This window comes from Calypte anna, chromosome 2, assembly GCF_003957555.1.
Source record: "Calypte anna isolate BGI_N300 chromosome 2, bCalAnn1_v1.p, whole genome shotgun sequence".
In the NCBI taxonomy this organism is placed as follows: domain Eukaryota; kingdom Metazoa; phylum Chordata; class Aves; order Apodiformes; family Trochilidae; genus Calypte; species Calypte anna.
Genome location: NC_044245.1, coordinates 112,091,832 through 112,118,838, shown reverse-complemented (window position 1 = coordinate 112,118,838; position 27,007 = coordinate 112,091,832). Strand labels below are relative to the sequence as shown.

The 27,007-nt window shown below is 35.8% G+C and overlaps 1 protein-coding gene across 1 annotated transcript in view; it reads right to left on the bottom strand.

The window, feature by feature from the left end:
- Positions 1-27,007, bottom strand: part of LOC103534673 (RP1 axonemal microtubule associated) — a 131,883-nt gene that overhangs the window by 33,214 nt on the left and 71,662 nt on the right. Inside the window, exons 23-30 of the mRNA XM_030444690.1 lie at positions 20,317-20,468; positions 17,614-17,692; positions 15,114-15,245; positions 14,451-14,632; positions 13,846-13,932; positions 9,794-9,926; positions 8,410-8,549; positions 3,069-3,321 (exon numbers count right to left, since the gene is read on the bottom strand). Coding sequence (XP_030300550.1) covers positions 3,069-3,321; positions 8,410-8,549; positions 9,794-9,926; positions 13,846-13,932; positions 14,451-14,632; positions 15,114-15,245; positions 17,614-17,692; positions 20,317-20,468 — 1,158 coding nt within the window. The remainder of the gene's footprint in view (positions 1-3,068; positions 3,322-8,409; positions 8,550-9,793; positions 9,927-13,845; positions 13,933-14,450; positions 14,633-15,113; positions 15,246-17,613; positions 17,693-20,316; positions 20,469-27,007) is intronic.

Below are 27,007 nucleotides of genomic sequence, written 5' to 3'. Positions count from 1 at the left end.
ATCTGCTTTAAGCTTCTTTCCTTCTCTTTAGTTCAGTCTAAAAGAGACCTATGATAAAAATTCATTTTTCCTCAGAATAATGGAATTAATGGACTGTGAAACTCATTTATTTTTACAGGTTTGTCTGTTAGCTTAAGTAAATTGTTTCTCTCCTTGATGTGTAAGGTGATTTTAATGTGATAGATCACAACTGTGCCCATTTTGAGCAATTTGCTAGTCAGACTAGCAAATGTTTTTTCCCTCATCTGTTCACAACAACATATTCTCAGTCATCATAATTTCTTTTTAGCTATTCAGAATCAGTTTTTCTGGAGAAAGCTGGCCACAACTGCACACATCATTCCTAGTGAAATATAGTGTTTCTGCATAGTTACATTAATTCTTTTCTGTTTTCACAGATAATGTTTCCACATACTGTGGGGACTCAGTCCTGCTACTCACAGCCTCATCACGTTACTGTCTCAAAAACTGTCCTGTGAGCATATAACAAACCCAGGTATTTCTCCTAAACACATCCATGAACTCTTCTAACTTATGAGTTCTTGTAGCAGAAATCATTACAAGACACACAGATAAAGACCCAGTACAGTTTTTAGATTCCTACATACTACTTAGTTCATTTAAAAAATTAAAAAATAAAAAAAAAATCAATAGACATTTGAGACCTGTACCAAAATTAAGAGTTCAAATGCTTAGTTTATTTTATGCCTAACTGGGTTCAAGCTTTGTACTACAGAATTCAGTTCCATTGCTTTCCTCCAGTTCTCAAATTTTGTCTCACAATCTCTTCATCCCCTGACAGTACTCTCAGCTTTGTAGCACCAACAAACTTTATCATTGTATTAATCCTCTCTTCTCCAGCTCTTTACAGTTCCTCCTTTTACTACTCCTTTCTATTTTCTTATTATTACTTAATAATTTTCTATAAAGGAAATAAAAGTCAGCACTGAGGTATAGAAATATTAGATGCCATTACGTTTCTCTTACTGAGAAATATTTCTAGAGAGTATCAGCTTCATTTTACAACCTATCTTTAGTGAAGTCTTGATGCATTCCTTCCCATTACCAATTTGTCTCTGTTTTCTTAACTACTCTTTACTTTAAAGTGTGTTATAAGAGTCTGGGTGTGATCGACTACTAGTCCTCTACATTATGCTTTCTATTTTTAGATGGAGTTTATTACCTTTGCCATCTTCAAGTCATATCTTTTGTATTCATAAAATTGTTTTGAACCCTTGCAACTAGATCTGCCACATCTCCCAATTCCTTCAATATTCTGGGCTAATGACTCAGTTTGACTACATGAAACTTGAAGTTCTATTTGCATTTCATATTTGGTCAATTCCAATGGCATCATTTCTATTAGTAATTTTGTTTTGTTTTTTAAAATGTTTTGCTTCCTTTGCCAACATCATGTTTCTTTAATGAAAACGAATAAGTATTCAATTTGTTTAGGGTTGTTACCTACCTCACCTTCAATCCACAATCTATTGTTCCTGTACAGTTACACATCTTTCTAGATTCTTTTTATAAGTAAATGATTGAAGAACCTTTACTATTTGTTACAATTATCTTACAAAATATGAGTCAGTTTGACATTAAGTCCCATTGTATTCATCTACTTTCAGACCTCTAAGGCCACTCTTTGCTGTCAGTCTTTTATTCCTTAGAGCCTCTGCTTATTTGCTGTATTCTTTCTGAAGTTATTTTACATCCAAAACTGATTTTCAGTAGCTACAGAGGTGAATATTAATAATCATAGACTGGAAAATACTAGCAAGTCTTCACTTAGATATTTGAGGACTATGTGTGCAGGGGAAACACAGGAGTGAAGATATTTTTACCTGGCTATGTTCAGACACTATTTAAGGTTCACAAATGAGGACACAAGATTTCTCTCACTTTTCATATTATCAGTGAAGAAAGATGTGACAGACTGACCAGTCTTGGTCTTCTGCTCTGAGCTGCCCTCAGGAGATGCCTGTCTCGCTCTGTAGATTATGTGGGGCACCTATGGAATTTACTTTTTTTAGAGACCCAGAATACTTGCACTGGTGCATTTCAGCTACTTCTTATTCTGAAATTGCCACTACTCTAGCTGCTCATCCTATGCTTATATTTCCATGGTATTCTGTCATTCTTCTGTCTCAGTGACATTATATTTCTATTTTCTTAGATGATATAAGATATTTGTTAGTGGACTAAATATGGGCAGCAAAATACGAGGATACACACTACTGTGTCTGGAATTATATAGTAGAAAATTCTCTGAGCATAAAATGAAATATCTATGAGCATAGAAATTGATAAAGATCAGTTTACAAAATTGCTGACATAGAATGCAAATTCACACCTTCAGATTAGTTGAACTTTATATAGTTTGGTCTACCAGTTCTGACTCAGATTTCATAAATGGACCCATACCAAAATTTTACACCTCTTCAGAAAAGATATGTGAGAATGTTAAGAAATCCAGTGCTCTGCTAAAGCATAAAAGATTTGTGTTTTCAGAGCCTAAGTTGGTTCTGAATTTTTGTCTTTTTTTAATGAAACAATTTGAATTGGATATTGGGTTCAGGTCAACCAACTGTTTGCAAGAACTTGTGCCATTGATGTAAGTAAAAAAGAAAACTGCAAATAAAAGCAAATGTTTTTTTTGCAAATATATGAACATAAGGTAAAATCTCATTCTGCTAAAAGGGTTTTTGTATCTCTTCTTGTGATTTCATCAGTGTTGCAGGAGCCTTCTGCTCTGCATTGACTGCCATATGGAACAACCTACCTCTTTCTGCTTCAGCTTTTTTCTAGCCTCAAATGAAAACATAGTTTCTTCGTTGCCTGCATCACTTAATATCTCCCTTCTGCTCTAGCCTTTTCCCCGGATATTATAACTGTATTTACCAGCTCTGGAAATTGTTTGGAGAGACAAATAGAGTGAGATATGCAACTCACATATAAGCTATTTTATTTCTGTATTTTGGTTTTTGGCTTAAAAATAACCCCTCAAAATAATATAAATTACAATTAAAACAAAAGCTGGAGGGATCTTTGTTGATTTTGGACCTTACCATGAATCTTTCCTGTCAATGTCTCATTCCTGACTTTTCCAAGAAGTTTCAACATCCGATCCATCTGTGCATCACCAACTCCACTGTCTAACCACTGCTGACAAAGAAATGCATAGTGGCCATCAGTCTTGCCTGATTCATGGATGACAATTTTGTCCAGGTACCATCCAGCTCCATAACCCACATTATGGTGCTCAACAAGGACTTTGCTTAACTGTCCAAGGTCTACTGCTCTCATTTCAGAGATACAAACCTGAGAAGATAAAGGCACAATGAATAGCAAACTGATTAAATCATATTTAGGATGAAACCATCTTTAAGAAGGTTATGCTTGGAATGATAGATTCTTTTCAGTGGTGAAGTATCTTTCCTGTTTGAGAATAAAGAAAAGTATAGGCTGACAGTCATTTTTGGAGACCTTTTTCAGAAAATATGTGGATCCTTGAATATGTACATTTTTCCTTGTTCATGATCACAGGTTTTATTACAGAAACAATCCCATTTTGCATAGAAAGAAACCTCTGATTATTAATTTGCTTCCAGAAAAGTATCATGAAAACTGAAGTTCAACCAATCCTTAACTGAAACAAAATGAGTGCTTCAGATACCAGGACAGGTCTAATAAACTGAATTTTGGTTTAGATAAGCCATTTTATTTTTCAACGTTTTGAAGTCTTCTATAGTCTAAGGCATCGTATTTTCCAAATGGAAAATGTCATATTATTCAATTCTGAACTGAAATACTGACACTGTTGATGACTGTGCAAACAAAGGAAGATACTGACATTAGAAACTATAACTAAGACTGTGCATGCATACAGGCAAGAATTGATGTGCTCTTCAGATGTAAATAGACATCTGTTTAAATATTGCTACAGCTACCAGTAAACAAAAGCTAAATGGCAACTGCACTAATGCATGTTGGGATGAATAAATTATGTGAGTGAGAGAATGAACTTGCTCTGTGGAAGAGATAATATGAGTGGGTGGGTAGATACATGGGCATGTGTGTGGGTGACATTAAAAAAACCCCAGATGGATAGTAGAAACAGACGCTATAATTTTTATTTGTTGCCAACCAATTTGCCACCAGGCAGGAAAAAGCATGAGGACCAGAAAGCAACAAAGGAAGAGATTATTTTTTGAAAGAATTATGACATCTGGTTTGCTCTCCTATCTGTGTAAGACTATTTTCTACAATGTGCTCAGAAAAAGAAAACATCAGTTATTATTCCTATCACAGCAGTAGGACTTCCAGCATTCTTATCTTGTTACATCCATGATCTCAGACAGTTACCATGGAAAGTTACACCACTTCATATGATACATTTGAAGCCTAAAATAAGACCTAGCTGTGAGGAACATATTTTAAATAAATTTATGGGAGCACTCGTCTTTTAATTTTATTCTTCGTTGTTCTGAGACAAATATAATTTTCTTGTCAGTCTAGATGACCCTTGACTTAGAGGAAATAGCTTGCATTGCTAATATTCATGTTCCTTCACAGCTAACTCTATCTGAAAAAGGGACCTATCATTAGTCTCACTCTTTGTGAAAATAATTAACAGTCATTAGAGAACAGTGGTCATAATCACCCATTGTTATCAATGAATTCTCATAATACATTAAATTGCCTACTCCTTCAGCATCAGTAAGCATGTACTTTTGGTTGATGACATTACAATTCTTTTTTCCCCTCAGAATAAAGGCATACAGAACTGCATTAAACACACTACTAGAAGTGTAGTAATGAGAGCCAAAAAGATTTTATTTCAGTTGTCTGGCTTAAGATAAAATGTTAGCCAGGCAAAACTACAATCCCCATTTATTTAAGTCATTAAACTGGTGAAAAAGTTAGACATACAATTATCTAAATAAATATAAGTCAGCCTCACTTTCAGCAATAATTAAATCAACTTCACTCTCTTTTGTTACCCTTTCTTGCAATCTTCTCTTCCTAGCTTTTTTTACATTCCCTTCCATTATCAGTCAAGAGACTTCCTCTTGTTCATATCTCATTTCCTTTGTTTTGCAATTTATTCCATATTTTCCAGGGATATTGCTGACATGATCTTATCTCTCAAGACAGCTTACCCTTAATATCCCTTCCTTTCACCTTCTTCCCTATACACTCTCTCTAAAGCTTCATTACAACTTTTTAATTGACCTGTGTAAAAAGAATGTAAGACTTAGTAGTATGTCAGACATCATATCCACCTAGCTCAGTATCCTATTGCCAACAGTTACCAGTAACAGATTTCTAGAGAAGAGTTGAAGGACAGGGAAAATATATAGAAATGCTTCTTGAATATAAAGTCCCTCAGGCTGTAGCAATTTGCAGTTCAGAAATTTCCTGAGCCAGAGTTTGTGCTTCTGCACTTAAGAGACTTCAGTGGAAAGTTGTCTTCCATGACCATGTGCAATGTCTTTTTGCACCTATATGCATTTTACCATCTGCAACATCTTGTGCAAGAAATTAAAATGGATTAATTATGTGCTGTGTAAATAAGCATCTCCTTTTGTTTTGAATCTTCCACCTGCAAGTTTCATGTAATGATCCTAAGTCCTTGTATTTCATGAGCAAGCAGAATCGCTCATGTTCTCTACATCATTTTATATTTTTAATCTCCCTTTGCCTTCCTCTCATCATCCCTTTTCCAGGGCAGTAAGCATTTGTTTGCTTAGTTGTTCCTTGTATGGAAGACATTTCATATCACTTGATGTTCTTCTTGCACTTCTTAAGACAAGTGAATCAGAACACAATACAGCATCAAGTGTGCATTTGCACTAGAGAAGTTACCCCGGGGGCATGACTGAATTTTTTCTACTTCAGGGTAGCTGGGTTTTTTTCCTCTTATAATAATTGCTAAATGAATCATTTGTTCTGTTTTCCTTCGGTTTTGTCTCTGATAAGCAACGAGCTGTCAGCACTACAAAGATTTCCTGATGCCAACAGCACTTAGAAGTTCTTTCAGAGCCCATCATTTTGCATGTAAATTTAAGAGGCTTACCCCCTCACAGCCATTGCTTTACTTTTACAAACAATTATTTTGATCTGCAGTTTTATTACCCAGTCACTCAATATAATGAGGTGCTTCTACAATCTCTGCCCCCAAATTGTGTATTTACTACCTCAGTATCATGAAAACACTTTCCCATCTCAGTGCTCAACCCTTTCCCAAGAACCTATTGCACAATGAAAGACATGTATAGAGAAAATATGTGAACTGAAGAAAAGCTTTGTTGTTCACCAGACAAAGCCAGATCACCTAAAACAAATTATCTGCTTGGGAAGACAGCACTCTTTGCCTTTGCTCAGTATAGTGGCTCTGATTTCTTTAACATTAAGAACTGTGTGTCAAGCTCTGCAATAATGTCCAGGTTGAAAATGCCATATAAAGTATTTATTTTTAGACCTCTAGGTTATGTCAAAGACTAAGTATCTCTACATCTTTTATTAATTCTGCTAATTGTCTATAAGCATTTGCCCTCAAAATGACACAGATTAACCTCTATTTTTAATATTATCCAGACAATCAACATCACAAAGTTCTCCCTCTATTTTCAGAGCACAATTTGGACTAAGGCAGCAGGATTCTATAAACAGTGACATCTTAGAGGGGGGAGAAAAAAAAAGAAACAGCAAAATGAAAACAAAAAATAAACCAAAAATGGGTTGCAAGAGTCCATAAGAAAAGGAAAGAATAACATGCTGAAATACTTTGAGTAGGAAGCCTATGGCAAATTAAATATTTCTCAATGAACCTACCTGGCTCAGTAGGTACCAGGATACTAAATACTGTTATGAATGAAACATTAGTTTTTTGCTGTGAAAAGGAGGGATTAAAAATATTTCAAAGATATATTTGATTTCTGTGAGTGGTAAATACAAAGAAAAATAAACTTCATTGAAAAACATATCCTTACCTCCTCTCATTCTTGCCTAAACTTGGTTATCTTCTTTTTACAAAAGGAAATGAGTGACAAAATGAAGGTAAAAAGATAAATTCAGAACATCAGGTATACCAGTGGCTGAGCTTAGAAATTAATATAGATGTCCTGTCTGTGAGTACTCTGTCCATTACATCACACAGTCTCTTTAGAGCAACAGTTGTTTGATGTGACATAAGAGCTGGGCCAGCAGAACTTTGTCAAAGAATGTAAAAAAACAAGCAGAAGAGGTGATGGCAAAATTTTAGAGGTTGCAAATGTATTACTGAAGTACCAGAAAAAGATAGAAGAAAGTGTAAGTAGGATGATTAAAAGAGACATTCTTCTACGCAAAGAATAATGAACAAACCAGCAACAAAACTGTGCAGATGATAGAAGTATAAACCCAAGAATAGCAAAGAGAGGTTGACATAGAAAAAAAACCAAACCCACAAACATTTACTGTAACTTCTGCTAAAAGAAAAGTGGAAATCAAGAGAAACTGTGGAAGTTTTACACAGATTGCAGATCAGGTGCAGTCCATACTGCCACAGGAGACTGAGGATGCTCATCACATTCAAAAGAATTTACAGAAATTCAAAGAAGAAAAATTACCAATGAAGATGGAGCACAAGGATGGTCCCATGGCTGTTTTCTATGCTTGAGAAAAGCATAGAAAGGGAAAGGCTATCAAAGCCGTGGAATAGGTTGCCTAGGAAAGTTATGGCATCTCAGCCATGACAGGTCTTAAGAAACAGTGTGAAATACATATAGACAGTCCTGCCTTATTACACAGTGATTAACTGAAAAGTCTCTTTAAATCCCATCTAGTCCTATCTGGACTGAGTTCAGGGTATGTGTGAACATGTTGTGTGGATATAGCCATTAATATGGTAATCAGCGAAGTCCGACCAGAATATCCCTCCCAGGATTTATCTTGAGCAGTATGTTTACAAGCAACTTTACCTGTTTGCAATTATATATATGAATTGATTAATTAAGCTATTGGAGCTAACACATCTAAAACCTCTGTTTCAACTACATCTGAAAGTCTGCTTCAGATTTTAAAGAAGCAATCACAAGAAATAGCCCTGATATTTTTATATCAGCTTCACAAATAAATCAAAACTAAGCCACGGCATTTTATATATCATTGGATTCAATTTAAGTTTCTAAGAGGGGTTATTGGTGCTTTGTGGATTTTAAATTTATTGGTACTTTAAATATTCTTAAACTTTAATCCCAGTTGAGGTGATCCCAGTTCAGTTCATAATTAGTAAGCGAAACTTCTTTTCCACAGGTTACCACAGTGTAACATCAATGCTTGTGTTTGATAACTGGAAACAAATACTGTATTGGAAGTAATAAAATAAATTAAGCAAACATGTAAGGAAAATAACTCAGTACTAACCTCCCCTCTTTCAAAATTTGGATGTCTTAGCCTCCTTTTGCAGGAATCTCCCTGGTCTCCAAATACTGTGATAAATACTTCTGCATCAGTCCCTGATGCAGGCAATGTTCCTGTATGAATACTGATCGAGTAGAGAACTCCTGTTATGAAAAATCAGTGACACAAGGCATTACTAAATCAGACTACTTAGCAAGGTAATTACCAAGTATAATAAACCAGTTTATTTTAGGTAGAAGATTAATTTCAAGAACAAGGAATGAAGTTTTAACAATTGTCATTAAAGTTCTGAGTTTCACATAGATTACTAATTAACTTACAACAGCACAGTATAGCATCAGAGATAAAATTTCCTTTATCAAGCAATGTAAAAATCCGTGCTTACATTACAGAAGAAGAAAATGTAACTCTGAGTCTTAGTCAATGGTCATGAGAATTGACTGAAAGACACTCTGAGTATTAGGCTTTGTAAAAAGCCTTGAATTCTCATAGTCCATGAAGGACTTAAACTGAGTTAGGATTTACCAGCATTAAGATTTTACCAAAGAAAAATACAAATATAGCACATGAAATCTGCTCTTTCTTCTGATTCAGCTGAATTCTGCTTTAGTCTGGCATTTTAATATCTATGGCCAGTATAAATTAACATGCTCAGCTATTTACACAGATATGCATTGTTATTATTATTCTTCACCAAAAAAGATGGCTTGCCATGACTTTTAGCTGAGTTACATAGTACACATTCCTTGAGGCAGCATGACAGAGGATTTTTTATAGCTTCTTTAATCTCTGTGAAGAACTAAATGTTACAACAGGCTGTTAAAATATATTTTCATTTGCAGTCTAGCCTTCAGTTAGATATTATATGCAAAAGTTTTAAATATTTTAACTAAAATGTCTGTTCATAGAGTGTAATGAATGAGAGTTCTTTTCTAAATATTTCATAAAATGTAATCAGCACAAAGGAAGATACTATCATTTTAGATACAATGATGAAATGAAACAAAGCTTCTGAGGCAGAAATGGGATTTTGAGAAAGTCTCAAAAAAGATTTTTTTTTTTTTTTTTATTTTTTTTTTTTTTTTTTTTGGTTATATAGGACTAATTGGGCTTTGAAAGTTTTTCAGACTTTTAATTTGATAGTTAGCCTAGTGAAAGCAATACATGCCAGTTGTTTTAAAACATAAAAAGCTGCCTGAACAATACACACTGTTAATACACAGTTTACACAGGTATAGTGAATAAAACTAAAAATAATTTTGAGATTTTTAAAGTATATGTAAAATGCTTTGCAGTCTTGCCCCTGGTGTGCATCCCATTAAGCAGTTTGTGTGTGTGTGTGTGTCTGCATTTGCTCAAGTATTTATTTTCCAGTCCTGCTGCATACCCCTGAGGGGTGGCTTGTCTGGCCTGACGGCTGCCAGCTCTGTCACAGTCTCAGATCCATCTTCTCCAAACAGCCACTGGGCTTTGGTGGGAAAGCCCAACTCTTGTTTCGTGTCCAGGTCTTGTAGCCGAAGCTGCAAGGCAGAATCAGAAGAATTAATTTATCTGAATTATTTTATTTCTTATTTCCATCCCATGAGAAACTGACATTTTTCCCCACTGTTAATGCTGACACACATAACAAGCTTCAGCAGAACACACAACTGATTCTGCATAACAAGAGCTACAGTAGTTGCTGCAAGCTGCTGATTCTGCAGCCTGATGTTTATAGGCATATTCTTCATTGCATATTGACACAGACGTAGGGCCCATTTGTAGGGAACCAATGAAGGATACGGATTAAACTGACATCTATATACTTGCAATTTCAGGTTGTCGAATGAATATAGTTACATCAATCTTAATAGCAGATGCCCATTTTGCAAAAATGTTTATTTTGCTGCTTTGTATTTGTTTACACATGACTTACTATATCCCAGATAGGATTTTCAAAGATGGCAGAAATTTTATAGGCTTTTTGTTTTAGTTTTTAGGGCATTCTTGGAAACTTTTTTGCCAGTGGCCTTCAGTGCTCCCTGTGGAAAGAAGTTATTTGTAGAATGGGTTCCAAAAGAAAGCAATGTAGTGAAATGAGGCAACCAGGTGCCACTAATCCCCAGGGAGTGGCATGAGCTTGTGTTAAACCCAGCTGTGCCTAATTAGGGTTGGCTCCCTAATCCTGCTCACGCACAGTAAGGGCCTGCCCTAATTAGGCACAGGTGGGCTTAACACAAGCTCATGCCACTCCCTGGGGATTAGTGGCACCTGGTTGCCTCATTTCACTACAAAGCATGATCTTAGGTCCAGCTTCATTCTACCTAAATTTGTATGCTCAGTGGAGCCTGAAAAAATCGGGTTCCAGATGTGTGAATTTAGAACTTCCAAACCAACATGGAAGCACAGTGCTGGGAATCCACCTATCCTAACCACTGAGATAGTCAATGTGGAGATCAGATTCATAGGACAGAAGCTCAGATTGGGAATTTGAACCTAGGTCATCTTAGAAAACACAGAATTACAAACTATCAAGTACATGCAGAAACATTTCTGATAACTTATATGCAGGACTGAACTTGATACATAGCTAATGACTATAAGCTTGCAGAAATGGTTTCTACAGGTTGAGAATTCTCTTTAAACAGAAATATTCTATCCAAGACATTAAAACCAAAACAAAATGAAGCAAAACCTTAATTTCAGCAGGACATTAAACAATCTGAATTCTTCGGCAAGGATTCCCAAAAAGGCTGTGGTGACTTATTGACACTGTTGACATCAGCAGCCCCAACAAAAGTTTGTGGCTTTTTACAGAACACATACACTGCTGTCTGGAAATCCTGAGTACAGATTTCCTTACATATGCTTCAAGTGCAAGCTCCGAAATGCATAAATATTTCTATAATTGAATTATATAATTAAAATCATTATGAATGTGACAGTTCCATTCTTAAAAGATTTGTCAGATGTTCTTGCTCTTGAGTTCCTGGAAATGTAATTACCAAACTTTTTCAATTCCTGCATATGCTTTGTTCCAGTGCTACACAAAATCGGGCACCAAGCTTCCAGATGAAAGTAACTCCCCTTCACCATTTCCAGAATGAATTACTTGAATAATGAGTGTTTTTCTTAAGATAGCATGCAATTCCACTAAAATAGCAGCCATATTTTACCCATATTTTACCCGTATTTTCTGTTTGCTATAACTGAATTTTCTCACACTTTGTGTCTGAATTCTTCTCATACAAAACTCTGCTCCCTAACATCTATCAATATACACATCTTTGACTAAATATCATTAAATATCACAAACTTCTATGCATAATAAATTTCAATTAAGTTTACCTATAGATGCAGGCAGATGATCTGCAGAAACTCATAAAAATAAGCTGTGTAAATTTAAGCAGACTTTGCACTTAAATTCAAATGTACCTGACAAATTCTTGTTAGTGGCAAGGTTACATCTAAGGGTAAACTTTATCTCCAAATCATCTAGTGTTTCTATATTCTACATGAAAGCAAAAATAATATTTTTTTTTTTTTAGAGAGGGTCAGAAGATCTACTTTGCACAAGAAAAAGCTACTTATTCTAAAGTACATAAATCTTCCAAAGCTACAGAAAAAACCTCGTACATTTTAACAAAGTTTTTATCATTTGATATAGAAGTCTGCAGAAAGACATAGGAGATAATGGGAAAAACTGTTAGTCTGGAGCTGCTGTAAACACTAGACTAGAGAAAAAAGAGGGTGGCAAAAGGAATGTAGGGATTTTATCTCCTTTCTAGCCCTTGCAGTTTCGTCTGTAATCTGTGTTTTTGTGTAATGTCTAAACCTTTAGCTATTACTTGTAGAAAGGAGAAAGCAAGGAAGGCAATTCTTTTGATTTGGGGCTGGGTTTTGTCACTGCTTCACATGAACTGGCTTCTTCCAGTAGCCTTTCTCTTCCTATACAACATCTCTCTTTTGTTACACTTTAGATTATGTTTCCATGTATAAATAATTTATAAATAGACGAAAAGATGAATAAAAGATATTATAAGCATATTACTGGCACAAGTACTATATGTTACTGTGGTTTATGTTGTGGGTTGTAAGTGCACCAGTAAAGAGACTGCATAGGACTACAGCAGCCTACTGGCTTTTTGTAAATTATAACAATTTATAGCTACTAATAATCCAATTACTAGATCTGAAGCATTTAAAAGTGTGAACAAAAATCACTTGGCCATTTGCAGAGAGTTGTCTTTGAAATGAAAGCAGAAAGGAAATTATTACATTTATGAATTTCCTACCATATTATAAACCACCATTTCTGGTGGCTGAAACATTATGTAATCACACAATGGATACAGGGAGGGCAGGGTCAATGTATTTTTGGAGTGTTTTATCAGTGGCCTGGAAATGCACATTTAAAATTAAATGTGCATAGGAAAAATTAGTTTTTCTTATCTATTCTTTCCATTCTTGCAGCCTAAACTGAGACTACAAAATCTGCTGACACAGAACAAATTTGGGGAGTAAATATGAAGATAAGCTCCTCCTCTATCCTATAGGAGCTCATAAACTCAGACTCAGTGTTCCTTTGAGCACCATAAACTCATTCAGATTGTAGCCTGGAATGAAGCTGTATAACATTTCCCATCAGGACTGTTTCTGGACTGTTGATTCATTTAAAGAATCACCCTTTGATCTTTTTTAAAGACATAACAGGGTTAAGGTATTGTGTGGCCCAGTTTAGAGCATTCTTTTATTAACTTCAGAATAATTCAGCACTGTGTCCACAATGCTTTTGGGGCATTTTTTGATGAAAGACAGAGTTCATTGGTGTAGTTTTATATTGTATTAACCTTCAAGCTAAAGTATTTCCCCAAAGCCCAAGAATTATCAGGCCCAACACCTTTCATTCAATCTTCCTACTCACCCTGGGGAAAGGTATACATTCAAAATCTGGTTAAAATCATAAGATAGGCAGCATTAAATCATTTCTGCATCCCTTTTTCTGAGAGATCTTAAGTATATATTAAACTACAATCAGATGTTTAAGGCCCACTGGTGACTGTCTTGTAGCAAATAAATACTAAAGTATCAGCTTAATTGGTTTCCACAAGTAGGTTGCTCTGTGTCAGGAGACTGTCAGTATTTCCATGCAGGGCTTAACATTTCCTAACATCAGCAGAAAACACTGCCTTCCATGTGCTGATGAGCTATGCAGAATGGATCTGGGATCAATGAATAGGTGCAACTATTTGCATATCAGCAGACACAAACAAGGTAGATCTACCCACAAAGAGATCTGGAAGCTGTAGGAAATTATCTGTACATATCAGGTAGCTGAGCCAAAGATGCTTGGCCTTGCTATTGTGGTCCAAGTGACACTAACAATCTGTCTCTCAACAGAAGAAATTTGCTGCTATAGTGAAGAATATTCCAAGTTTTTACCTAGATTATATGGAATACCTTGTGAAGTTTAATTCCTCTTCCCAAGCGTGGACCAGATAACACAAAGGAAACTTTTGTTATATCTCCAATATCACCAACAATCAACTGTAAGGGAAAAAAAAGACCAAAAAAATCACAAAGAACTATACGTTGTATGTAACAATTTGTATTATGTACTACAAGATCAGATAAAAACACAAATAAGCAAAACCAGGAGTCAATGCCATTAATGTCAGGGTAAGAAAGTACCATTAGGACTGCAAGCTTGTTGTAGAGAGTTACAGCTGCTAAGTAGTGAAAACAGATTAGTTGATGTTTGAGAAATAAAGTATGGAATAGCTTCATTATTTATTGCCTTACTGCTAAGGCCTAAGTCTTAACTCAAACTTAATGACGCTTTTCATGTCAAAGTTGGCATTTGCTCAAGAGAGCTTTCATAAGCCATATGTATTAACCCACATGTGAAAAGTTCTCCAATAGTGTTTATAACTCCATGTCTTAAATAAATAGCAAACTCTGACAAACAAAAAAATCATTCCACACAACTGCACATATGTTGGCTACAATTCCTACTTTACTGAAACTGTTTGGTAAGATTTGTGGAAAATAAAAAAGAAACCAACCAAAAATGGATTATCATTCAGATTCTGAACTTTCTGTGGAGGGGACTTCCCTTTTCTCCCAAATACAACAACCTGAATATCAGGAACTTCTTCTGGTACTTTTGTACAGTGCACCCATGTTTGCCATCGTCCTCGGCTTTTAGTATCAAATTTTTGGGGGAGAGGAGATGCCACAGATGTTTCTGCAATGAAAACAAACATATATTCAAACCCTGTATCTAAGTTATAAGGCAGTATACAACAAAAGAAACAAGATTACAGTGCCTAGTAATGTCAGATGGAACACAAAGCAAGTCAAGCAACAAAGCCACAAAACCCTCATTACTCATTTTTGTTCTGGGGAGGTGTAGAAAACCAGGTCAGTTGCTTTATTAACCCATGTCACACTCATGCAGGGGCCAAACCCATCTTCTCTGCATTGTTCCAAGGACAGGATATGGGCTGGCAGAGGAGGCTCTTTTGATATTGCCACTTTCAACTTCTCCATCCCAGGTGTAATTTTTTCCTCCTTGTTTACAAAAGGCACGGTTCAGTTTGGTCCAGGCACCTGCTCCTCACCATGGGAATACAAATTTTCAGTTCTGCCTACACTGTGAAAGAGCCTTGCACTGGCTCTGTTCTGCACTGCCATGCAGTAGTGATTAATACAAAGAAGAACATTACCTTTCAGTGGAATTGCCAGTTCTACAAAATCTTTAGTGGAGTGTTTACTGATCCAGTCATTGTGAACAAAGACATACACAGAAAAAGGGTAGAGGACTTCTTTTACAACAATTTTTTCCAAGAACCACTCATCTGATTGAAAATAAACAGAATAATATTAATTTATACTTTTTAAGCAACGAGATGTCTGTGCATGCAGTCATAAATTTCTATCTTTAGAAAATAAAAAAAATGTTTTCTTTTGCCAGACTTACTCTGAAAATATATATATATCTTGAAAATATACATGGGCTGTGTGAACATGTCTGTTCCCCTACACTCCAAAATATTTACAACCAAGTGAAGTCTTTAAAGTTTTTACAGATCTTGTGAAATTAAACATTCCAATTTTTTTTAATGATCTATTAGTGTCCCAAAGGATGAAAAGGCTTCTTCATAACAGCCAATGAAAGCCTGATCATTCATTTTAATGCCACCATCTAGGAAATTTATGGAAAATAGTCTCAAAATAAAGTTTTTCTGCATCTGAGTTTAACCTGCAGATTTTATAATACTGTTTTTTTGGCAGATCCATGGAGAATAACCTTGGAGTCCTGGTGGACAAGTTATCCATGGGACAGCAATGTGCCCTTGTGTCCAGGGAGGCCAATGGTATCCAGGAAGGGTCCAGGAAGAGTGTGTCCTGCAGGTCAAGGGAGGTTCTCCTCCCCCTCTACTCTGCCCTAGTGAGACCTCACCTAGAGTCTTGCATCCAGTTCTGGGGACCCCAGTTCAAGAAGGACAGGGATTTTCTTGAGAGACTGCAATGGAGGGCTATGAAGATGATAAATGGACAGGAACACCTCCCTTATGAAGAAAGGCTGAGAGACCTGGGGCTTTTTAGTCTGGAGAGAAGACTGAGAGGGGATCTAATTAATGTGTATAAATATATGAGGGCTGGGTGTCAAGAAGGAAGGGACCTCTTCTTACTTGTGTCCTGTGATAAGACAAGGAACAATGGATTCAAGATAAAACACAGGAAGTTCCACCTCAACATGAGGAATAATTTCTTTATTATACGGGTTACAGAGCCCTGGAACAGGCTCCCCAGAGAGGTTGTGAAGTCTCCTTCTCTGTAGACTTTCAAGACCCATCTGGATGCATTTCTGAGTGACCTGCCCTAGGTCCTGCTCTGGCAGGGGTGTTGGACTCAGTGATCTTCAGAAGTCCTTTCCAACCCCTGACATTCTGTGATATGTGCATCTTATTTTCATTAGGAACAATATCTGCAGAAGCAAGATATTTATATGCCTACATTTAATCCATATCCAGAGCTGAACTATAGCCATTGCTCTATCACCTGATGTTCTCTCTCCAAGCAAGAAGATAAATCAAGAAAAAGCACATCGGATAGAAATGAAAATAAATTTACAAAAATAACAAAACTAATAGAAATACCAATGTATATTCAAGCTCATAATCAGTCTAGTCCTCAGAAATAGCAGAAGGAGCAGGAGAATGAGAATAATAAGTCCCAGAAAGAACTCTCCATCCTCAGCCCACCTCTCACTTCTATGAGCATGAGGTAATGGTCTGGAACACTCCTGTCTGGCAGCTTGGGGAAGCTTCCCTGACTTAAGCTCCCATCTGACTCAGGGCTACCAATGACTTGCCCTCCATGGCTGGCCTATGGATCTGCTCCTGTGAGACCAGAACACTGTAGAATCCTTGTTCTGTTACTTTTGAAAAGAAATGGGCCAAAACCGTAGCTGAAGTATTGAAGAAAATATCAATACATGATGCTCCCGGTTGTTGATATTAACTTTTAAGAAGTTATTTTCTTTAACTCCATTGACTGCTATGGCTTTGGAAGGGGGATGAAAAAAATATGCTGCAGGAAATGCAGTCTTTTTATATGCCACTCAACCTCAGGTACAGAGAATCCCTTCAAAAAAATATACTTCTCATGGGTTAGAAGTAAAATCTGAGACCAGAACAGCCTTTTTTCTGTGTTCCACTTCCCGTTATGATGAACTAATTTTCTTTACGTTTACCTTAAAGCATTAAGTCCTGAAAAATAATTATCTTTTAAACTGACAATGTTCATCATCTAAAAATGGAGAGGAAGAAAAAAATGCCAAAAATTGCAATACCATTGTGTCATACTGCATTATGAAAAACAAAAGCTATACTGACTGTACTCATAAATGCATAACAACTCTTATGGAGAAAATTTTTGCATATAATTCTACAAGTTTGCATTGTCATTTCCTAGAAACCCCTTTGCTTATTTTGAGAAAACCAAGCTGGATACTTGATTTTTCCAGTGCAAGAGAAATAGTGCATAACAGAAAATGGACAGCAATTTCAAATTTTCTAGAACATTTTAAAAAACACTTGTGATTTTTAATCTTAAATTTAAGATGTTTCTGAAGTTCTAGGATCTCCTAAATCTGAAAATCTAGTTAATTAATATTAATTAATTAATATTGCCATACAGTAAATGAAAAAAAATGCTGACCATTTTTTAGACTCTTAAATCCAACAAGAACTTGCTTCAACTTGCCAAGGTGCACTGCTTTGATTTTGAAAACATCCACCTGCAATATGAAAAAAACCAAAATTAGTTAAATTGAGTATGCATCTGCTTTTTCATATTTATCAGTTTATCCTTGTGTGTCTGGTCATTGTCTCATAACTCAGTGGAAGAAAATTTATCCCTTTTAAACAATGCCATGGTCTCTGAGTTCATAATTAAATGTTAAGTGACGTAACTTAAATTTTTTTGATTCTGTAACTATTTTCTGATCCAGTTAATACTATGAATTTTGAATTCAAAATGCTGCTGTATACAACAGGAAATAAGTTTGGAACCATGAGATGCTCACAGTAGCAATAAAGTAATAGTTTCTAGTACCCTCATGCACTGAAATAACCAAATCAGATCAACTGCTATTTCAGGTGAAAGTTACTGTGATCCAGAACCTCATCCTCAATGAGAATGATGAAAATTGAGTGTCTAATAATTCTGAAAATATGGAGCCATTTCATTTTCACTAAAATTCATAGTTAATTTAATGGGAGTTAGGCAGGTAAATGAGAATTAAGTGAAAATAGTATCTGGGAAGGTTTTCAGCCACTGCGGTATTAGGATGAGGATTTTTCATTGAACTCATCTCAATAATAGGTCAAATTTTCTGCTAAAAACAGACTTGCATGACAAATACAACACACAGAATCTTCCCATTTGAATCTTCATAGTATACTCACCTTCTTGCATATATGTCTGTCTTCTTTGGACAGTCATCTTCCTTTATTATCAATGGTTATGCTCACAGAAGTAAGCACACTGACACTGGGAACACACACGGCTTAAACTGAGTTCTTGTTGCCTTTTTCAAACTGGGCTTGAGGCTTGGAAATGTACTATTCATGAATGGATTAGCCTACTCTTCTGGGCAACCAGATGTGGAATAAAACCTCTGTAAGTCTATTTTATTTCTTTTGACATCATGAGGAATCTTACTGTAAACAGAGGCAGCTGTCTTGGAAAGGTTGAGTTGAAAATACAATTTGAAGACAAAAGTTGGGGACTGGACCAATTTGAGGGACTGGAAAAACCCAATAAAAATATTGTATTTTTGCTGCCAAGCACAATGACATACAAAAATACACACTGCCTGTAAGAACCACACTGATCAGAGGAATTATCTAGAAAAAAAGAGCTAAGAGTAAGATCAGAGAATCTGGCATTTGAGAGCAAGAAAACTGAGCGAATGAATACACAAAACAGTTGTTTCTCTAAAAATTTTCTATGAGAAGAAGATTAGGATGCTATTGCCCAGAATACAGACAAGCCCTCCAGCACCCTTAAAGAATATTTGACATACAATCTTAAAAAACAAAGATAACAAAAAAAACCCAAAAAAAACCTCAAGACAGTACAGTGTAAGAAAGAATCGGTCCCTCTCTCAATTTGTGTCCACAATATTCATTGTAGCAAGCAGTCTTGCTGTTCAGATTTCTCTTTAGTATGACCTTTAAGATGTATTTTATATAGTTCTTATCTCTATCACAAAAAAAGACTAATTTATAATATTTCCTCCTGTACTCCTTGAAGAGAGATGAGCCTTACTATCCTATCATTATTATTTTCATGTATATTTTTGTCTAAACTAGCATTTTGACCAGTTCTTGACGAGCATGACACTGGGCATGCATATTCTCTTCCAGAATGGAGAGCGAAAGTGCAGAAATACAGAGGACATAATGATTAACAAAGATTTGGTTTGGTTTTCATACAAAAACCATTGTGTCTTCTAGAATATTTAAGAGTTGAAAGAATAGCAGATAGATCAGCTGAGACATGTTTGAAGAGTACATGAAGCATGTTGCCAGCAGATTTCTCTAGATTTCTAGATCAGAGAACAAACTAATCGGGGTTGTCTCATTACAAGGAAATACTTCTGCTGCTCTCCTCAGAAGAAGATTTCTGTATACTTTGCAATCACTTTATGATTCCCTTGAAACAAAAATTTAAAAAAATCCAACTTCCAAACCTAAGATCAAAGCAAACAGTAGAGTCTAGTTAAGTATCAGCTCTACATTTCCTCCTGATATAATATAGATATTTCCTTTTGATCTGAAATTTTTAGTTATTTTGTTCTTATGCCTATAACTATTCCAAGAATTACTCTTCTAGGAAGAGCTCTTTAACTCTCAGAACTCAAAAATATGTTTACCATGTTTAAAAGAAGTAAGTGGGTGGAAGAATTGGAAATCTGAAAAAATAAACCTCTTCTTCTATCACTCTTATTAGGTTCAGGAAGTTTAACAAGAAAAGGTCATGGTCTAAAGTAGGAACAAAGGCAAGATATCCTACAACAATGTTATCATTACTATTAACCAGGTATTTTATAAGAAATTACTGATGCCTCCATGGCTTTAACATCTGGAATATTAAAATAAAACTTTTACAGTACATCTAGTCTGACTCAAACTTAAATTGTCAGCTTAGATGTTTACTTTTTCACAACACTCACTTCATAACAATGCTTAAAAGCAACCTCTTACCTTTGAAGACAATCATTTCAGTTACAAGAGAAAATTATGCCTCTGTAGAACAATAGTATTTTTTATACTTATCCCTGATTTTTTTGTATAAACATAACTTTTACCAAAAAGATTCTCACAAATTCAGTTACATTTTTCCTCATTGTTTTACCTGCCCTCTAGCAAAAGTGATCAGGCTGTTCCTTGAGTTAAGCCATCGTTTCCCAGAGTCACTCTTCTCTCCTTGTATGCAGAGATAAGCCTCACCAGTGGCATCTGCTTTCTTCAAGTCTCCCGTGTGCAAATGGACTGTGTATTCCACAACTTCAAAAAAAAATACACACACAAAAAGTCAGCAGGATAAAATTCTCCCTGTCTTCTTGGCATTATTGATCAATCCCTGGTCAAAACACTTGCAGATTTCATCTGAATCCCATACTGTGCCACAGATGAGAGCCTTTCTCTCTCAGTCCTGATGGTATACATCACCAAAACATTCCTGCTGCATAACTCCTTGTTTGGCATTTTGCAGAATACAGATTTGTTCTGCCTTGACACAGCTCCCAGAAAATCAGCACTACTGGCTGTTGCTTGGGATCTCCTGTGGACTGGCAAATAAGGTAGTGAATCCCTTTCTAAGAGATACTTCATGTTAATGCGCTCTTTGAAAAGTGTAAGTACTACTTTTTTTTACTATCTTCCTTCCTTCCTTCCTTCCTTCCTTCCTTCCTTCCTTCCTTCCTTCCTTCCTTCCTTCCTTCCTTCCTTCCTTCCTTCCTTCCTTCCTTCCTTCCTTCCTTCCTTCCTTCCTTCCTTCCTTCCTTCCTTCCTTCCCTTCCTTCCTTCCTTCCTTCCTTCCTTCCTTCCTTCCTTCCTTCCTTCCTTCCTTCCTTCCTTCCTTCCTTCCTTCCTTCCTTCCTTCTCCCTTCTCCCTTCCTCCCTCCCTCCCTCCCTTCCTCCCTTCATTCCTTCCTTCATTCCTTGCCTTCTTTCTCTTCCTTCCCTTCTTTTCTTCTCCATATCATTTTCTCCCTCAAAAGAAATGGGATCTTACAGTTCTAAAGTGGTGTAGAGGAAAGCTTGGAGCTGCTTGTCTTAAGCTTTAAAGTCATGTACTTATCTCCAAATGAGAGAAAACATCAGGACTATCAGGACTTCTCACTAGTCAGATCATAATACAATTACAGAGATCTTAAAGTTAAAACACATTACTGTGAAACAGAAATAATGAATTAAACATTCTTTGTTCAGCTTTAATACATATACAGAAAAACTTTTTTATATTTTATATCAGTCTCCAAAGAACCTCCCATGTACTATATAATAACCCACGAATACAGACCACCTAGGGGAAATTTACAGAAAAGCAGTTCTGATTTTCTCAGCTGCTGTCAGAGTGTAGCAATTAGAAGAGGCATCTGTGGCCCCTACATGAAGATGTTACTTCCTCAACTACTTCTGACACAATATACAGAGAAATCACCCAGATGAGATCAGATTGCATTAATTCCAAAGAAACTTCATGGAAAACTCCTATGTTCATTTTTTAAATGACCTATTTTAGCACGAGTTTATCATGCAAATAAGGAAACACTTGAATGGAAGCAGGTCACAATATCAATGTTCATAGTTATTTGCATATTTTTAACAAGGCACTCAGGAAAAATAAGGAAGTTTGTTTTATTATTGGGGTTTTTTTTTGGGGGGGAGGTTGGGTTTTTTTCCTCCAATTATTATAAATCAGCTCTTATTCAGATTGCAATAATAAATCTGTGCTCATTTGTATAATGCTGGTGCTGTCACTTCAGGAATCTCACTTTGTTGGCTATATTAGAAATAAGATCCTTGTGTAGTCAGTAGGGAAAGGCCAGTGCTGTAGAAAACACCTATGCTGGCATCCCATAAATTCAAGGGATAGACACTAAAAGTTATGAGTCTAAAAAGTTATGAGTCTGAGTTCCTCTGAGTTCCTCTGCTTCCAACCTCTAGCATTATTACTTCAACCTAAGAAAAAACTCTGTCTTGCAGCAACACAAGTTAGTAAACATTATACAGTATGATTTTTAATATTTTCTAATATTTTTTGGAATGAGGAAATAATTTTTATCCAGTGTAAAATGCAAAGTTACATTCAGGATGTATTCAAGTTACATTCAAGAATTCACGTATCAACTATTGAACATCTTTGTCACAAGTTCCAAGACTAATTTATTTTTTAAAGGCCTGGAAACCATTAAAATCCAAAAATTTACAAATACTAAGCTATCTTTGATTACTTCAACCTCTTCCAGCCTGGCTCCCCCAGTCTTCATCACTGGCACAGTAAAGCAGATCTAGACAATGTCTAGACTGTGTGACAATAATGTGCTGGAGAAACTCTTCAAGCCTCATGCTACTCCTTCCTTTTTCCTATCTGGGACCTGGCTGGCTGTACATCTGTTTTCCCATGAAACACATGTGTGCAAAGAAGAGAAAGATTGGTTTAAGCAGATATGAAATCAGAGGGCAAATAAGAACATTCAGACTCACAATTAAAAATGAAAGCCAAAGAGCACTGAGATAGACATTATTCACATCTGAAATACATAGTTAGTCTAAAATACATCACAAGATACACAAATATCTGAGTCTACATCTTGAAAACATCTGGTATTTTCAGTACAGCTTGCTTCTTAAATTAAATGTTTTCAAAGACAGGAATTGCCCAATAGGGCCAATCTCTTAAAAAATGTAAGTACGAGAAATTTCTGGTAGGTCTGAGAATGATTGTTAGAACCCAGAAGCTAAAGCTGTCATTTATTTTCATGTGCAGGTGAGAGGAAAACAGAGAGGAAAAAAATAGTGTTCTGAGGATATTTATTTTTGAGCTTTTCTTACAGCTTTTCTCACAAGTTGGTGTTATTCATATTGTGTGCTATAACAAAAGGCCTGAATTCAAATATTGTGAAATCTTACATAGCTATATCTTTATAATTCTATATTAAGAAGGTCACATCACTGGAACAAAGGTCTTAAAGGGTGGAGCTGCATACTTATTGAAAAATTAGTATCTAAAAGGATTCATTTAATAATTATGGATATATTGAGCTACTAATATAGGTGTGCTCATTGCAATAAAATTTCTTTGCTTCTCTTCACCTGTTACTACATGGATATCACCTGAGGAAGAAAGCTTTCTGAAAAGTATCTTCATTTCACTGTCGCACTCTTTGCTTTGAGGATTTCCCCTGGGATTTTATTTTTTTCAGTCATTTAAACCAGATTCTGAAGTGCTTGTAATTGACAGCATCGCTCATGTTGGATGATAAGAAGTAAACCAAGAGTTTTCCTAGACTGAGGCCCTAATGTTTTTCATCCTTTTCTTCAAGGCAGTTCAAAATCCACTGCTAGGTTAGGGACAGCATAACTGCATTAAAGTCAGTGCAGTGACACAGACCTGCTCTGGTTGGAGATCAGATAGTTGAAAGTAGATGAGCTGCCCAAGTGACAGTTTGGCAACTACCCCATGACATTTTTGCTTTTAAAGGAGTTAGGATATGAAGGTAATACTCTGTGTTATTCATCTAGAATGTTGCCTTGTCTGTATATCTTGTTTATACAAGCAGATTTATTGAAGTAAAAAAAGGCTACTTGTGTGAGTAAGAGCAGGAGAGTTTGGTCCAGAGATCTGATCACTCATGCAGGATTGATTAGAAATCATAGTGTTCACGATAATATTTACTACTTTTGTCCAGAAACTTCACTCATGAGCTCAACTTTAGTCACACTAGTAGGATGCAAATGAGATGCACACTGAAAATTAGACACATATCTAATGTTTTTGCTGAGTCAATGTTTTCAGCTGAATCTGCTGAATCTGTTGATACTAATTTAAAGTTTAGCATAGTCACAGCAAATATTTCCTATTAATTTTCAAAGATCAGAGAAAGGACTCCCACCTTAAAAGTGAAATAAAAATACACAAAGCAGCTCATACAAAAGAAGGCGTAGCACAAAAGAAGTTCTGGGAAATGGGGTAGAAGTTCTTAGTGTGAGTTTGGGACTATTCTCAATGTCAGATAAACAGGCCCCAATGACAAAATAATATTAAAATAAAATATTCTATTTAACCTCTTTGTGTCTTTCCAATCCTAATTATAAAAGCTCTGTTTCAGATTTAAGCCAGCATAGTGTGAAAGTGACCATCTATTGCTCTTGAAAAAGGGGGAAAAATTATCAATAATATAGAATAGATGTTGGTTTGAATTTGCCTTTTGTTGTTGTTGAATTTACTATGTACTCAAATATTGATGCATTCAAATATCTTTTTTTGTGATAATTCAGTAACATATGCCCACAGATCTCTGAACAGCTTTTCAGGGGTGAACAGTATAAATTATAAAATCCCATCCTGTCAGAATATCAGAGGTACAGTTAAACCTTTTACACCACTGTGATTTTAGTTTTGTAATCAGGCAATACAGGTAATTTTTTTCCAGTAGGGGAAGTCAAGGATAAAATGAACTACCAAATTAATTCCCTTTCTCCTGTTGTAGCTCTCAAAACTGATCTTACTCTCTTATGGCTGACCTCTACAGATTGTGATGTTCCCCATGGAAAGGTGAGATGGAAGGGATGAGCATGCACATGGAGCAGGAAGGGTGCTGTATTTCAGTGTCACTGGATATAGCTGAAAGGGACTTTTTGTCATAGGCTTCTGCAAAAATTCTACTCCACAAAATAGTAAAATAAATAGAAAAAGGCAAAAAAGAGCATATTCCAGAAGTCATTGTCATAATTTTCCATTATAATTTTCCAGTGTGGGCTTTTTAAGATAAATGGTGAGCAACTAAGAATCATTGATGAGCAGAGTGGTCTGGGATATTTCTTACCTCAGAAAGAGGTGAGAACACATGGGACAAATGTGTTGGTAGATGCTGGAAAAAAATAAAGTGGCCACTGCTTTGGTAAAAAGAATTTTCACCTTGAAAAAAGAATTTTTACCTTGCTAAATCTCATGGAACACTTAGTTCAGAACAGAAGTAATTGTATTAGTACTGCCTTCATTACAACCAGGCACTTGGCATTACTGGTAAAAGTTATTGTTTATTTACATGCTTAGGTTTTAGCATTTACATTGCTTCCTATAAAGTTTTATACCTGTTGTTTGAACATTGAACATTGATCTGAATGATTGATATTGATCTGAATTGTTTGTCTTCATATGAATTTATTCTACCAAGATATTCATTAAAGACATATCTATAAATGAATGTCTCTTTCAAAGAAATAATAAGAGGAAACACATAAAAATTAGTCTTCTTTTTTTGTTTTTTTTTATCTAGCAATCGAACTAGAATACAGGGAAGAAGCTTACAGAAATTTAGGCTGAAGTAGCATTGGGCGTACAAAGAACAAAACTGATATTAACACATCCAGTTATAGGTCACTGAACTCCTGATGTGAACCTTTTCAAAATTTCAAATGTTTCTTGAGCAAATTCTTTCCTGTCACCAATCCTGTAAGAATGCCTCGTTAGCACCTATTGAGACCCAAAACTGGTCAGACCACCTTCCCGGCGCCTACCTAAAACAATGGGGAAATTAACAAATAGATAAGGAAAAGTCTGTTCCGGGAAACCCGTGAATTTCTTCAAGTTATGCAAACGAAGACCCCCTCCTTCCTCTCCCCGTTTTCATTATAAAAACCCAACAAAAAAAGAACCAAAGAGAGGCAAGCAATCGGCGAGCAAGCAAGCGACGGACTAGCCACCAGATCATCTATCCGCAACCAGCGAGCCATCGGCCTGGACGCAGCAGCTAACTCCAGAGCTCCCTCCTGGACTTGGTAACCCGATCCCCTCTCTTTACCTGTTCTCTTGTTCCCTGAAAATAAATCCCTATAATTTGTTTAAATCACTAAGTATTATTATTATTTTTTGTAATTCTGCGCGTCTCTGAAGCAGTGGCTGGTTTTCCTCAAACAAAATATTAAAATAATAGGTCGGATCGCGACAACTCCACAAAACAGTCTGCAATAAACTTCCTAGGTTAGTTGATACTACCTATTTATGGAACAGCTTTTGAGGGAGAGTATGTACACATCTTTTTGCTAGAAAATTTCCAATAAAAACATCTTAACTTTCTAATATACCTCAAAACTGAATTGCTTTACAAATTAGGATGATGCTGTTTTGACAGTATTTTCGTGTGGTTTAAGCATGAGAGGGTGCATTTTAGAAATATATTTTTTTTTAATTTCTGAATGTTTTTTACTTGGCAAACATTTATCAATTTTGAGTTCTGAAAATAATTATCAGTACTTATAATTTGCCCTAAACAATCACAAATAAATTGGGAAACAGCTCTTTAACATGCTGTAGATTTACTGTGTTCAGCATTGACTATATTATATCCCTGCATATATATATATATATATCCCTGCATACCAGAGATTTAAAAGGTCTTCAATGTTTTATTTGTTCAAGTTTTCACTCTCAATTGGATGACATATTTAGGAAAATCTCCTTAGAGAACAGTGTGCATAAGTTCCCACAGAATGTTTTATACCTTTTTTTGAGCTGCTTCCATCTTTTCCTGTTAGTTCCTGTTTCAGCAGAACACACTTCGTACTATAGCCTCTAGCAATAAACCTCTTAACAATCACTTAAGGATTCAATATGTGATCTTTACCACAATCCTCCCATCAATCCTCTTTATTCTAATGAGCCAGATAGATGGGAAGCCTATTCTTAAATAGCTAGAGATCGAGTTATCTGTATGCAATGGGTTGTTCCTCTTCATATTCCTGTGAGGTTGGGAAAAATCACTTTATTGCCTCTCTAGAATCATACAGCTCACGTGTTACTAACAGCAGAGAAGCAT